This window comes from Heliangelus exortis, chromosome 1 (genome assembly GCF_036169615.1).
Source record: "Heliangelus exortis chromosome 1, bHelExo1.hap1, whole genome shotgun sequence".
In the NCBI taxonomy this organism is placed as follows: Eukaryota; Metazoa; Chordata; class Aves; order Apodiformes; family Trochilidae; genus Heliangelus; species Heliangelus exortis.
Window position 1 is genome coordinate 3,600,184 of NC_092422.1, and position 14,886 is coordinate 3,615,069.

The 14,886-nt window shown below is 42.0% G+C and overlaps 1 protein-coding gene across 7 annotated transcripts in view; it reads right to left on the bottom strand.

Moving 5' to 3' along the window:
* PAK1 (p21 (RAC1) activated kinase 1) overlaps positions 1-14,886 on the bottom strand; it is an 81,956-nt gene that overhangs the window by 14,673 nt on the left and 52,397 nt on the right. For all 7 annotated transcript variants that reach the window (XM_071767352.1, XM_071767183.1, XM_071767089.1 and 4 more), the window contains 7 exons: positions 11,996-12,096; positions 10,534-10,681; positions 9,423-9,460; positions 7,340-7,456; positions 6,844-7,018; positions 3,646-3,709; positions 2,136-2,184 (listed from right to left, as the gene is read on the bottom strand). In XM_071767352.1, the coding sequence (XP_071623453.1) occupies positions 2,136-2,184; positions 3,646-3,709; positions 6,844-7,018; positions 7,340-7,456; positions 9,423-9,460; positions 10,534-10,681; positions 11,996-12,096 (692 nt within the window). The remainder of the gene's footprint in view (positions 1-2,135; positions 2,185-3,645; positions 3,710-6,843; positions 7,019-7,339; positions 7,457-9,422; positions 9,461-10,533; positions 10,682-11,995; positions 12,097-14,886) is intronic.

The following is a 14,886-nucleotide window of genomic DNA, read 5'->3' on the forward strand; positions in this document are numbered from 1 at the left end:
TAAAGGTTTCTTATTAATTTTAATTTGGATTACATTTTTCTGGGAGAAGTTTCTTGGTTTTTTGGCACTCCTGTGCAAATCTTTGCTTCTGGAATCTACAGCAGGGTGGCCACGAATGGAGGTGTAAATAATACAGCATAAGCTTAGCACTCCAAGATGGTAATTCTGTTTTTTTCTGTCAGAGCAAGACCCAGGGGAAAGAAGCACCAAGTTGTATCTCAAAGGCTGAAAATTAGTGATTTGAATTCAGCTTTTTCCTCAGTCTCAACTGAAGGAAAACAGGGACAAATTCAACAATTGCGGCCTTTGGGCTTAAAGTTTTCTTCCTGCTTCACTCTACCTACTCTGGATGTTTATGCACAAAAATCAGAAAGACACAAGATGTTTTTAACTCTCATATTCAACTCTCCACAGTACCAGTACTTCATGGGAGCACCTGGCCCTTAGACAAGTCTTCAGATCAAGAAGATGAATCAGCACAGCAGGAGACAGAAACACTTCCACAGGGATTACAACCCAGCTGCATTGGGTACAACACTTAGGTAAAGGGAATGAAATGTAATTATGCCTTTAGAAAACCACTCCTTGTGGAGAAAGAGGCCCAGGTGAATGGAGAGAAGCCAGGAACTCCAGCTGACAAAAGCCAGGATTAAAAGAAATTGGCCACAGAGTGCCAACACAGACAGATACAATTAGCAGTTTGATAGGATAGTAGAGGAGACTTCAGAAAAATCCCAACACATGAGAAGGCAAAAAGAGACAGACACCATGCTGGTTTTCCCCCATATTCATGAAGGCTGCCAAACAGTACCTAAAGAAGACAGAAACAAACACCCCATGCTGCATTTTTTGTGCAAGACTGGAGAGGAGAATGAAAGATGGAGAAGGAAGGCATTTGATGAAGATGAAAAAAATCCCAGACTAACACTAAGGGAGTTTCAGAGAAGTTCCTGTACTTCCTCCCTCCTGTTCAGAGGTCCAAGTGCATATAGGGACATTTTTCTTATCTAACCTCATCCCCATGCATTAGGATACAAAATAAAGAGTTGCAGTTAAACTAAATAGACATTATCAGTGAAAACCTGCTGTATTCTTAACCCTGGGAGGTGCCCAATGCTCTGGTACAGTACAAAATTAAGGAGTTTTTTTCCAGTTGTTCCAAAATGTGTTGCCATTCACTGAGGTCCTGTGCTGGAAGGATCTGTAGCAATGTAGAACTGGTCAACATTATGCCACAGTTACAGCCATCCCAAATCCAAAATTCAAAAATCCAGAGTCTGATCAAATCAGTGTAATGGCAATGATTTAAAAGTCTGTTGTAATATAAGGGTTGAAATATTCACATGGGAGTTACCAAAGAGGTCCAGAAAGAAAGCAGAAAACCATCAAAGGAGTTTCTCCTCCTACAAAATTTCTCATTGCTTCAAAATAAATGCAACACCCCTCCTTTAGAGGCTGCAATTAAACTGTATTAATTCTTTAGAGACCGGAAAAGGGAGTGAAGGAGTTTCAGCAAAAAAAAAACCACAGTTATGAAATTTACTTGTGGATAATCCTGACATTGTACAAATGCAAAGCAGACACACATTGCTGCAGACTTGCATAAATATATTTGGAATAATGCATACACTTTTCTCTTTAAAAATCCTCCACCTAGCAATAATGGTTTCCACAGATGCTGCCTATCTGTCACTACAAGTTCATTATGCAATGTGCAGGACACTTGTCAATATTTGGGAGGAATTAGAAAAAAAAAAGACAGACTTTTCTTGCCTCTCAATTGTAAGCAAAGGAGCGAAGGGCATATAAAAGTTTAAAAGGGGACAGACAGGAATCTTGGGCATGAAGAGAGAAACTTCTGCTGAGGAAGCATCCTGGCCAGACATTTGCTTCTAGGCTTTGTGGTCACAAAAAGATTGTTTACAATTATGAAATGATTCAGGAATCAAAACCTGGGAGATAATTTTCTCCAGTTCTCTGCTCAGACCACTCAATGGTGTCTCACTAGTAAGTAAATAAATACTTCATTAAAAATGAGACGTCATGAACCACTGAAAGTCATTTTTTGTAGCACTAACTTGAACTTTTAGGACACACCCTAAAATCCACTGCTGTGGTATTCTGACAGCACTTACCTCCTGTCCTGTAGCTACATCCATTGCTGTATAAACTGTACCTGAGGCTCTAAACAGGAGAGAAAAGAAATAAACACTTATTAGTGTCTCATAGCCAGACTGAGAGCTTAGCACATGCCTCTTCTCACTTGTCCCTCTGGAGTGCTCTCAGTCCCATTCCTTGTCATGAAATAATTCCAGTGGTAAATATAACCTGAAATATTTCTGAGCCAGGTCTGCTGCTGGAGAAGAAGCCAGAGAATGTATGGGGAACAGCACTGCTTGTTCCCCACTCTTTGTGTCCAGTTCTGGGCCCCTCAGTTTAGGATATCGAGGTCCTGGAGCAGGTCCAAAGGAGGCAACTGGGCTGGTGAAGGGATCCAGCACAGATCCTATGAGGAGAGGCTGAGGGAGCTGGGGGTGTTGAGGCTGGAGAAGAGGAGGCTCAGGGGAGACCTCATCACTCTCTCCAACTCCCTGAAAGGAGGTTGGAGCCAGGGGGGGGTTGGGCTCTTTTCCCAGGCAACTCTCAGCAAGACAAGAGGGCACAAGAGGTCTCAAGTTGTGCCAGGGGAGGTTTAGGTTGGACATTAGAAAGAATTTCTTTACCGAGAGGGTGATCAGGCATTGGAATGGGCTGCCCAGGGAAGGGGTGGATTCTCCATCCCTGGAGATATTTCAAAAGAGCCTGGATGTGGCACTCAGTGCCATGGGCTGGGAACTGCAGTGGTAGTGGATCAAGGGTTGGACTTGATAATCTCTGAGGTCCCTTCCAACCCAGCCCATTCTATGATTCTATGATTTCCTCGTAAGAGCCACTGGGGTCTCCCAAATCCTTGCTGCTTAACCAGCAACATAGCACAACTTGTAGGACTGTGAGTTGAGCCCATTTAAAGTGGCATGACTGCAGTGCTCTGGCTTGCAGGCTGCCCGAGGTGATTTCAGAGCAGATAGGATCAGCTCAAGTAAATAAATGTGGCATTTGTGTAGTGGGGGAAATGGGAGTTTGAGCCTCAGCACCTGGAACTGGCAGCAGATCTGGGAATGATTGCAGTGATTTGCCCCACCACAGCCTCTCCCCCAACTCCTTCTTTCCTCCTGCCCTGCTAAGAGGGGCACAACACCCACACTGAGGAGAGCTGATTCAAAAGGCAAAGCTATAATTTGAAGATTGTCTTGCATGCTGGAAATAAGCAGTTCCTGCCCTGCTTGCAGCTGTACTTAACAATCTGATCATTTAATGGCATATTTCTCAGATTAAAACACAATCAGACAAAAATACCCCAAACAACAAAAACAAGCAAACAAGCAAAAAAACTGTCCCTGTGATGCAAGAATTTGCCAAGAAAGGGAGAAGAGCTGAGGGTGGGTGGCAGGATGTGAAACTCACCAAAACCCAAAAGAAAAAAAAAACCAAAAACAAACCAACCAAACCAACTCTCCAAAGCATCACCAACAGCTTTTCCACCAAACTAAATTTTGTTTCAGTACTGATTTCTTAGCATAAGGTAGAGCAGAAGTGCATACTAACCCTTGTCCAATCTTCTCAAAACACGTGTACTTCTTTTTTGGGTCACCCACACTCACAATACTTCCTACAAACAAACAAAAAAAAACCAACAAAAAACAACCTCAGAGGATTTTGGAAATACTTTGTCATACAGCTGTAAGAACTGTGCTTGAAGAGTAAGTTGTGTTCTGCTGAGCCTCTTGAGTCACTCATCAGAAATCCAGTGGTAGAGGAACCCCAAGGAGATCCTCAGTTATCTACACACATACCAGCTGCACCATTCCTGCTTGCCAGGTATTTTCCCTCAGAAATGGTGGAATACAGACATTAAGCACATTTAACCTTCACTAGGCACTGTGAAGGCACAGGGTGGGGATATGTGGCTCTCACACATGTAAAAGCAAGCATTTGCTGGAAACCTGCAACTTGAAGTCACCCTCAGCTTCAAGGCACTGGATGATCTAAGATGTCCCCACACTGCAGCATCCTCAGAATTTGGAGGTCAGGGCCTCATTCATCCTAGAGCCAACAGGCTGTTGAAAGTCTAGCCAAAGATTTCCCTGGACCACAATAATTTCTGGCAAATCAAGAATATTCCCAACATTTCTGCAGCCATTACCAAGCCAATGACTGTGTTGCAGGACTGAGGAGGGAAGATGGAGAGGCCCTTGAGACCCAAACCACCCCTGGCATTGCCTGGGCATTGCTCAGCTGCTCTTCTAGAAACCAGTGCAGGTTCTAGTAGCAGTTACCATGCAGTATGGCTCTGGTTTTGGAGAGCAACCTTAGGCAATCTCAGCTCATTCTCCCCTAATGTGGCTGTTGAGCCAGAAGAGAATGCATTACTGCATCCCTCAGAGGGACAAGCATTTCCATGGGTGTTCTGTTCTGTGGGGCTTTGGTTTTCCTGAGGAACCCAAGGGATTTTTGTACAAGGGGAGGGATCTCTCTGCACAAGGGCAGGAGGTCACACAGTGGGTTGCTAAGTTGGAGAAGGTCACTGAAATTCAGTTGGAGCATCACTGAAATTCACCAGCACCCTTCAAACATTTGCTGAGATTTCATTACCCCCCTATGGCAGACAGGCAGGAACTACACCCTTTTTAGGCTGAAGAAAGTTGAGCCAACAATTCCAAGAGCTCATCTGGGGGCAAATCTTCTCTCAGCAGCATTGGGGTGAGTAATAGGACCAAGGGATGTGGAGCTGTATCTGAGTTGGTGTTTGCAAGGCACTCAAACTGCCAATGTCTGATGCTGCTTCCACGGGGATCTAGGGCTGAGCCCAAACTGATTTATATTGGCAAAGAAACTGCTCATGGTCATGAGGCCAAGCAAGCCAGTAGCAAGCTGAGTAAGAGCAGGTTATTTTCAGACATCACTGGAAAGCAGCCAAACCCAGAGGATTTAGGGCAGACCAAACTAAAGAAAGGGAATATGGCCCATGTTTGGAGAGGAGGGCAGGAAGAGAAATCTGACTGTACAAGTAGGGAAGCAATGCTGTCTGCCTTGAGGACAGGCACTTCTGAACAAATACTCCTAAACTTTCCCTTACAGCCTAACAGAAGGCTGCAAGACAGGAAAACATTTCCCTAAGGCAGAGCCAGGACAGTGCTGCAGTGACACGAGGCAGTTGCCAACCTTGCCCTGTTTAATGCTCCCATCTGTAAACTGGGGTAATGTTTCCTAACTCCAAAAAAATCAGGTGAGGATTCATTAGTGTTTGCACCAATGCTGTGTTAATGCTAAGAGGGGGAGGTTTATCAGATACCTGTTAACCTTTGCACAGCTTTCTTGTGTTGAAATACATATTTATAGATGCTTTAAGATTCTAGACACTATATTCACATTTCAAACCAAACATGAAAGGCTTGCAGATCAGTGGAAAATATCTGTTTACAACCAGATGAAGCTTCATCCCATCTCTCTGAATAGGTGACATCTATCCAGAGCCACTGCACCTCACACACCCCTGGGCATTTATCATGAAACCCCTCAATACTAAAGAATCAGTTCAGCACTGAAAACCATTTGCTGGAGCAACCAAAGTCTCAGAAGGTCCATTTGCCACCCAGCACTCCTGAGAGTGGCACCCACATTTCTCCTCATTACAAAAGTCAGTGTATTTGTGTTAGATTAGCAACTTCTTCTGCCACAGTCCCCCCTTGCCCTACCTGGTCACAAAAACGTCTGGAATCCTTAATGTACAAAGGTCCTGCTAATTAAGTGAATAAAGTTACTGTTTCAAAACAATGAGTACAAGTTTTCCAATGGCAAGCAGTTCCAATTAACACGTCATCAATTCAATTTAGGTTTTATTTAGAGGAACGAGGTACTCAGCTATCATTTTCAATTTTTATTTTAAATCATACCCTCAAGAGTAATTTTTCCTTCACCTAGCTACTTAGTCTTTGCTTCATAAAAGAATGAATTTTAGGGATACACCCTCATCTGAAGAGACCAGCCCGAAAATAGGGGAGCTAACACCATTTACATCAACTGACAAGCAAGGGATGTTTGTCATTAATACAGGATTAGTAGTTCAAAGACTAAGAAATGCTTTACCCAAATAAAAACTGAGGCTTAGGAGAGTAATGAATTGCAAAGAGGAGCTAATTCAGCTGTCACAGCATAACCCAAAAATACCAGGCAGCAGAGAAGCACTTTAAAAGACTCATGAACTGAAGACACTAGGGCACAGGAGAGACCCATGATGAATTTTTCTCAGCCAAATACTACTCATTTGGATACCTGAATAATATCAGGGTACTTAAAAATAACCAAGTCACTTTACATCATGGTATTGTGGAAGGCAAACATCAGGATGCATTTATTTCCTCACCACATTTTAGACACAGTAGGAAGCTCTGCTCACCTTACATCAAACATGTCCATATAACCATCCTGAGCTACTGAATATCAAGATATGGAACAATCTCAGACTTCAGAGTTAAGTAGATGCTACTTATTCAGGGCTTGTTTTGCAGAGCCTGAGGATCTGTAACTCCCTGAGGACTTCAGTTGGCATGACAGCTGCTCAGCTTACACTTATGCTCCTTCTTTACATCTGCTCCCAAATTTTGGCACACAGTCACAACCCAATGTCTTCACTCAGTGATCTCCAAGTGAGAATATCAGAACACTTCAGCTCATTAAGATTTTGAGGAATCAACATAGCAGGAAATTTAATTTGGAAAGAAAAACAAACAACAAAACACATACTTAATTTTTCCAAGATCTCCTCATCTGACATTTTTGGCTTTTTCTTTTGTTTCTCTGTGTTCCTGACCAGCATGTCAGGCACTGCTGTGCTGTTTTCCGAGGGAGATGAAATGGGAGAGGTTGCCACATCTCTGGTAGGAGGAGGAATGGGGTCTATCACAGAGCGGGTGTATATCTAAATTTTGGGGAGAAAAACATCCAGATTAATACAGAACAGATGAAGACTTCAACACTTCTACTTATCTCATTATTGCTCCTGTTCTCAGAGCTGCATTTCTGGAGCAACTTTGCTGTCAGCTAAGGTCACAAAGGAAGGGCTCTCTTGTCCCCATCACAACTGGGAGGTGATAATGTGAAGATGCACTCCCAGAAGGAATGGTTCCCACCTCCAACCTCCTGCTCCCAGGAAAAGCTCAGCACCACATTGCATGGGAGTCACAGTCAAGACCTGACCATGCCTGCAGTGGTAGGGACTGAAGGAATTATTTCTGCTCACAGATTTTGTGTGCTCAGGTCGTGGAGCTATCACGGGGGGTGGAGCTGCATCATCTTCATCATCTTCATCTTCAGACACAGAGGGCACTGCAGGGGTCTCAGAGACAGCCTTCACATTCTGCAGGTAGTCACACAAATAGCAAAAAGTAAAAATTAAATTGCTCTCTATCAACAAAAAATCACAAGCATTGGATTAAGGTTCTTACAGAGGCTGCACTGAAGCGAGTGCAGAAAAATATTATTCAGAACAATCAAGAAAGTTAAAATGGTTGAAAACTGTGAAGCCCAAAGACTCTGAGCACTGCCTGACACAACAGTTCTGAGCTTGTCTGCATTTCTGATGGTAATTCTCTTCCCAAGGACCTGAAAAACACCTGGACTCTCCCACTGTCTCTTCCAAGACCTGCACAGCACACCCAGAAACTCTGCAGACAGTAACTGGGTTTATCCATACCTATTCCTATTTATATTGCCCCTTTTTTTTATTGTTTGCATCAAACCTTGATCATGCAAACTGGAGATGTCAATCTTTAAATGTTTTAGTTTGCATCAAAATCTTAATGTTTTCTCTAAAAGTTGGGAGGTCAACTTAACATTTGACATTGGTTTAATATTGTGACTCAACTAAGTAACGAGAGATTTGGAAGCAGATTCCAGTGAAATCTTTGCAAAGCCCTTTTAAAATTGCTTTATAAGAGAAAATTTTATGAAAAATAGGAACTATGATTTTTTTTTTAATGTTTTATAAGTGGTTTAAAAAAATATCTTGAATTTTTTGCAATATTGCGATTAGAAATCAAAGCCACTTTTAACCTCTTGAATTTGAAATTGGATTTGAAGTTTATGGCATCCTTTAGGCTATAAACACTTCACAATAAACTTTGTTACATCCTCAGCCCACTAGACCACTTCTGTCTGTGCAGCATCAGTTTCTTCAGAGTGACACAGGAAAAACATTAAAATAAGGCTCTTCCTCTAAAGGAGAAGGAAAACAAAGTAATAATTCATTGACCCTGAAATACCTGAAGTCACCAGCATGCTGACATGTAATTGCTAAGGCACCCTTGAGATAACACAAAAACTTTGCCAGTTCAAAGCAACCAGAAAACACACCCATGTACTGGGAATTGCTTGAATATCCCCAAAATTAAAGGTTACCCTGTTTCTTCCAAAAGCATCAGGCTTTCTTGGGAGAATGGTAATTACTGCTTTTTTGCACGATTTACTTTAAAATTCAATAGCCTCAGATATTCTAAGCTCCCAAGGACTGAGGTACAATGACATCTAATAATGACCAAGAGCAGCAACATTCTCCTTTTCTTTTTGCAAAGTCTTAAATCATCAGATTTGAATTTGCTGCCTCTGGAAGGAAGCAAAAGGAGCCAACTCTAGATAATGGCAGGGCAGTGAGAAAACAAGAGATAAGGAAATCGTGGGGTTTTATAAATCTTATTTAAAGTTGGTTTGGTTTTTTTTTCCATCTCACATGCACATACAGAACCATCACAAAGCTTTCCAGCTCAGAGCAAAAAAGAACAGTGCCTGCCTTGGTAAGGACAGACTAAAGGTCAAGCAGAGAGAACATTTTATTTCCTTTTCTGCTGGAGATTGGTTTGGTTAAATCAACACTCATCTATATTAGTTTTGGTCAATCAAACCTCATAGGTTGGTAATTAAACTGTTAGCTCACAGATCTGTGTAGAGACATAAAACCTGAAAGCAGAGAGGTTATCAAATTCTAGGTATAGCAACAGCTGCTATGAATCACCTGTGATGTAAACAGAACTATTTATATTCCTTAAGTCACTAATATATATATACATATTACCTATTTCACTATTTGCTAATAGAAGATTCTTCTGTCTACTTGATTCTCCCCGTTACCAAAAAAAACACCCACAAAAAAAAAGAGATCACCATGCCTTTTTAGGATAATTTGCCTATTTTTATAAACAGATGTTTACTATTAAAATATATGTAGTTCAGATTTTAAAACACTATGCAAAGGAAAAAAATTACATGTATCTAACTTTATGAAAGTTTTTAAAACTCCAGACTTCAGACAGAATGCAAATATGTCTTACCAATGTATTTGATGAATTGTAATCCTCTGTAGATTTATCTGGAAGACACACAGAAATACTGTTATAAATGAGGTGCAAATGCAGCAGTGAGAAGAGAAATGGACAAGCTCCCTTCAGGAGTGGGAGGGAAAAAAAAGTGCTCCCAAACCTAGGCATTACTTTCAGCTCTTTGGTACAAAGTGACACCTGGCAGATAAGGAATAAGGGGTAAAAAAATTCTCCAGACAAATGCAGGGGCCCCAGATTCCTGCTGGAAAAGGGTGGAATTTCCCAGAGCAACACCTAAACAAATGCTGTTCTCTGCCCATATACACAAAATATTTTTCAATGGGCCAAACCACTGCAGTCAGCCCAAGACTTGCAAGATGCTCAATCACCTGGAGCAGCAACAGAGGAACCCACCACAGGACCACTGGTGGGCTTCTAACTGACTCTCCAGGCACATATGGGGAAGATTTGGGGTTTATCCCTCCAAATTAATACCAGTTGTGGTGACATGGCTCTTTCCCCTAAAAAGAACCCTAGCAGGGGTTAATAAGCAGGGCTTTCTAAAAAGGGAAGGAGTTAAGAGTCAAAAGGAAAAAGGACTGGTGGTTATGGGAGTCTTCAAATGGGCAGGGAGTCCTTACAGATAAGGCACAAAACTTTGGAAGCTTTGATTTTTAGAGTTAACAGCCAGCACTTATCAAGCACCAGCAGCTGAGGTGTATTCCTCAACCACAGGAGATGGGAGCAGGAACACCATCACCCCAAGCATGCCTGAAGCAATGCCCACACCTACACTGGAAACTGAAACTGGTGGAAAATTGAGCTGGTTTTTTTCCAGGGATTTTCATCACTGCGAACCCAACATCAGGGGGATCCGTTTTCCAGATGCTGGCTGTAAGCTTCAGAAAACCTATGGGCTTTGGGGATTTAGGCAGTTGATTGAGCTCCTCTTTTGCAGCCATGCTGGGCATCAGAATCAACAGAATAACATTTTGAAGGAAGAGGAGTGCTTGAGCAGCCAATCTCAGCCACATTTTCCTTGAAAAGACAGATCTACTTGCTGATTAAATGAAAGAAACTCCGGTGACTAAGAAAGAAGTTGTCTGTGATGATCAGTGTGTACCTGTGAAACTCATGTACTTCTGACTGTTGGAGATCTTCTTGGAGTTGTAAAACTCCAAGACATCCAGCACTGCCTGGGGGTTCTTCTTCTGCTCTGACTTGGTGATGTTGGAAGTCTGCAGCAAACGTGCCCATTGCTCTGGCATTCCCTGGGGGAAGAGGTATCCTGTTAGCTCACAGTCAGCCTAATGGGGTTCTCAGCACACAAACTCATTGCCACAGAGCTTCTGGGGTCACACAGGGTTGTAAAGGAAATAGGGAGAGGAAAGGAGATGGGGGAGTCAATCCCTTCACAGCCATTACCTGTGGTACAAGTCATTAAATGCCATCCCACTCAAGGGGCTCTGGGTGAGCTCCCAGCTCCTTTAAAGACCAAAACTCAAAAACCAGAAAGGAGCAGAGCCAAATGCTGCAGTTCAGAAGAGAAAACTACAGAAATAACACCCACTGCAGAGTGAAACATTCATTTGGGTCTTCTGATACAGAGCTTTGGTGCCTGTGGCAACCAGAGCTGGAAAAGCAGAGATGTTGACTTCATGTATGAAGCTAAGAATTTCATTACAGCCACATCATTTCAGCCAGAAAAAAATAAATCCAACTGGAATACAACCAGACTTGTGCCTTTCATCATCAGTGAGAACACCAGATTGTGCAGATGAAGTGGCAAGTGACAAGGGTCCTGTAAAGTCACAGTGTTTGGATGGCTGGATACCCCACTCAGGTGAGGCCCCACTGGTACATCTGGGTTCACTTGGGCAAGTTTAGAGGCTGCCATGCAAAACACAACTGTACATGTGATTCAGGTTAGGAGAGCAAAGTCTCTGTAAAAGCAGCACACTAAAGACAGGTAAAAACTCACAAACAACTTCTGCTGCTATTAAATACCACCTTGTAATCAAACTAAGAAGAATAATGTGGTGAAACACAACTCAGTCTTCATAGTATTTTGCATGTCAATTAGAAAAGCAAACATAAAAAGCATCTGACATTTAGCCTTAGGACAGCACATAGATATTTTAGTGATGCACAGCTGTGTGTCTCCTAAGGCAGAACTCTCAGAGATACACTTGGTGAATACAGTTTGTGCTGTAGACCTAATCCAGATATAGAAGGGGAAGGGGAGGGAGGAGAGAAATGCCATGTTTTGCTATCCATATGGACACAAAAAAAACCAAAAAACCAAAAGAAAAAAAAACCAAAAAACCAAAAAGCCAAATAAATAAATAAAACAGGAAAGGGAGGAAAAGTTTGCTGGCAGCCTGGGCTCCTGGGATGTGCCAACTTTGACAAACAGTCTCTCAGCAGGAATAAGTGGGCAACCTCTGCAGCTGTGTTTCAAAGGAAACCAAACTAGATGATGGTAACAGCCCTTCCAGCATTACTAGATAAAAGATTAATGGGTCCTGGCTCCTCCCAGCAATAAGCCAGACCACCCCATTCTCTTTTCCTCCAGATTCACTTACTGTGAATTCTCCTGTGACTGCATCAAACCCCACATGAATTGTGTGTTCAAAGTCTGAAGGGAGGGAGATCTCTGGCCGCTCTTTTTCTTTCTTTTTATTGGCTGGAAGAGACAACAACAACCACAAGAAAAAAAAAAAAATCAATCCATCAAGAACTAAAATCTCCCCAATATTTTCCAATTTATCTACCCAACCACACCCCCCCTTTTTTAGCTTGTCATAGGATTTTGATCTGAGCAGAAAGCAGCGAGTTTAAAAAGTTTGTCACCTCACTTTAGAGCAGCCACAGTAGGTCACCAACAAAAGAAAAAAAACCAAAATCCTGTAACAACAAACAAGCCTAAGACAAGGAAAATGATATTTTGGGTATGTTAAGTACCAATTGGTAGGGTTAGACTCAACAGCACAAGAGCTATTTACCTAAAATATTCACTCAGACTTAGAGAGGTCAGAGTCAAAAGCACTACAGTGGCAGTAAGTGGAAGCCATGAAGTTTTGAACACATTTTTTAATTTGTTGGTTTAAGCAACTTTAACAAAAAAAAAAAAAAAAAAGTGCTGTGAAATATACATTCACCTCTCACATTAAAATATGGACAAAATTAACTCCAAATACTTCTAAATTGCTTCCTTCATCCTACATCCTTAAAACAGAGCTTATGAAGAAAGGCAATTATAACATGTGTTTCTGCTACAAAATGTTATGTGAGCAAAACCATTTATATTTTCAAAATTAACTAAATGTGGTTTTAATAACAAGCTTTGAAGACACAGGGCAAGAGGGTAGAATCTTGCAGGTGAGCAGCAGAAGTCATGAAGAAACAGGAAAGGAGATAAATCAACACAGATGCACCCTGCAAATATTCAAGTCAGGACTTCAAACGAGATTATTATTATTATGCCTTGGATTAAGTTCATCCATATTCATGACATATTAAGGACTCCACCTTCCTTTTAATATTAATATTTTAATATTTACTGTTTTCAAGAAACAGAGATCAGTTTAACAAAGAGCCACAATCCATTCAGATTTGCTGCTGCTTGCAGTTACAAAATGAGGAGAAGGGGACTAAATCACCCATGTTTCCCAGTTTCTACCTTTTGCATCTAAAGCCAAATTTGTTTCATGGCTGAGATACCTCTATGCATTTTTGGCAACCCCAGGTATTTCAGAAATCTGTGAGGCTAATGCCCAGTGCTGCAATTATTTAAGGCCCTGCTGGTGGCCACTTGTGTGGAGAGGTGGCCAGGGCTTATCCCAAAGGACCAAATCCTGTTTCCTTCAGTGCCAGGTCTGGCTCTGTCCTCTGCAGCATCACAGCTACTGGTGCACAGGGTAATTCTGGAGAAAGAAAAGGCTGAGATGCTCCATTTGAGATGCAGAGATGGAACAGATTGTTTTCCATCCCTCTTCCAAAGCAAGGGGACAGGCAGAAGAGTGACAGAGTTGCCAAGGGGAAAGAGGAGAGAAATCTGCAATGCTGGAGGAGCCACCACATAGAGAGGAAGGAAAAGGAGACAGAAGCAGCTGCTGGTTAGCAGATGGTGAGCATCTGCAGAGAGAGGCCTGCCAGAAAAGAACAAGCAGCTGCATCCTGCAGGTATAACACAGAGAAAGCTGCATGGATGGAAAGCAAGAGGAAAAAAAATGCCAGAAAGAGCCATCTGAGGCACCATATCCTGTAGTCCTCTCTACAGGATCAGCCCATTCCTCCAAGCCAAAGAGTAAAGGTGTCAGCCATAAAGGTGAAGGTGTCAGAGTAAATAAATATAAGGTTTATTTATAAATAAATAAAGGTGTCAGAGTAAAGGTGAAGCCCATCACCCAGCTGAAGAGGGCACCTCCATTACCACCACTGTGTAAGGGGTGCTGCATGGGGGATGCACAGACACACATTGTCCAGGAAAACTGCCACAGTAGACTTGAACTAAAACATCTAAAGGGTATTAAGTTGCTATCCAGAAGTTAAAGCACTTAAATCTTTTTTTATTTATTAATAATAATAATATTTATAAATAAACAGACTATTTATAATATTTATTATTTATTTATATTTATTATTTATTTATATTTATTATTTATTTATATTTAATGTTTCTTTATATTTAATGTTTATTTTTATTTATTTCTGCAATCAGACAGCCCAAGCTCCCTGCTGCACACTCAAATCTCAGCAAACTCCTCTGGAACCAACTGTTCCAGCATCCATTCTACCTGAGATGCAAACTGAGATGACTGCTGACTACTAACTTCTCAAAAGCAGGAGATGATGGCCTGAAGGTGCCTCAGCTACACCAAGCAAATAAAAGCAGTTCTGGAGGAACTATTTAGGTAACATAATGGCCTCTGTCACCAACATTCCAGCTTTTAGTTCAGATTCAAAACACAGGCAGAGACTTCCAGAAATTTTTTCCTGTGAGGGTGGTGACAGTGGCCAAGTTTACCCAGAGCAGCTGTGGCTGCCCCAACCCTGGAAGTCTTCAAGGCCAGGTTGGATGGGGCTTGGAGCAACCTGGGCTGTGGGAGGGGTCCCTGCCCATCCAGAGGGGTTGGAACTGGATGATCTTAAAGGTCCCTTCCAACCCAAACCAGTCTGGGATTTCCCTGACTCCCAACAACTCTCTGGGACAGTGACCACAAATGTGAGAACATTTCAGAGGGTGAAACCATAATTGCTCTGTATGCTTCTTAAAAAACTGCCTGCCTGGCACCCTTTGGGTTTTACAGCACCCAGGGTGAATCCAGCATCATGGGAACAGACATGGAACTGGCACTGCAAGGCAGAGATTTTCCTCCAGGAGTCTCTGAGATGACTGAACTTCCAAAGTTTTTGATCCAAAATCTGACAGATCTAAAGCATAAACATATTAAACCATCAAGAATATAACTGC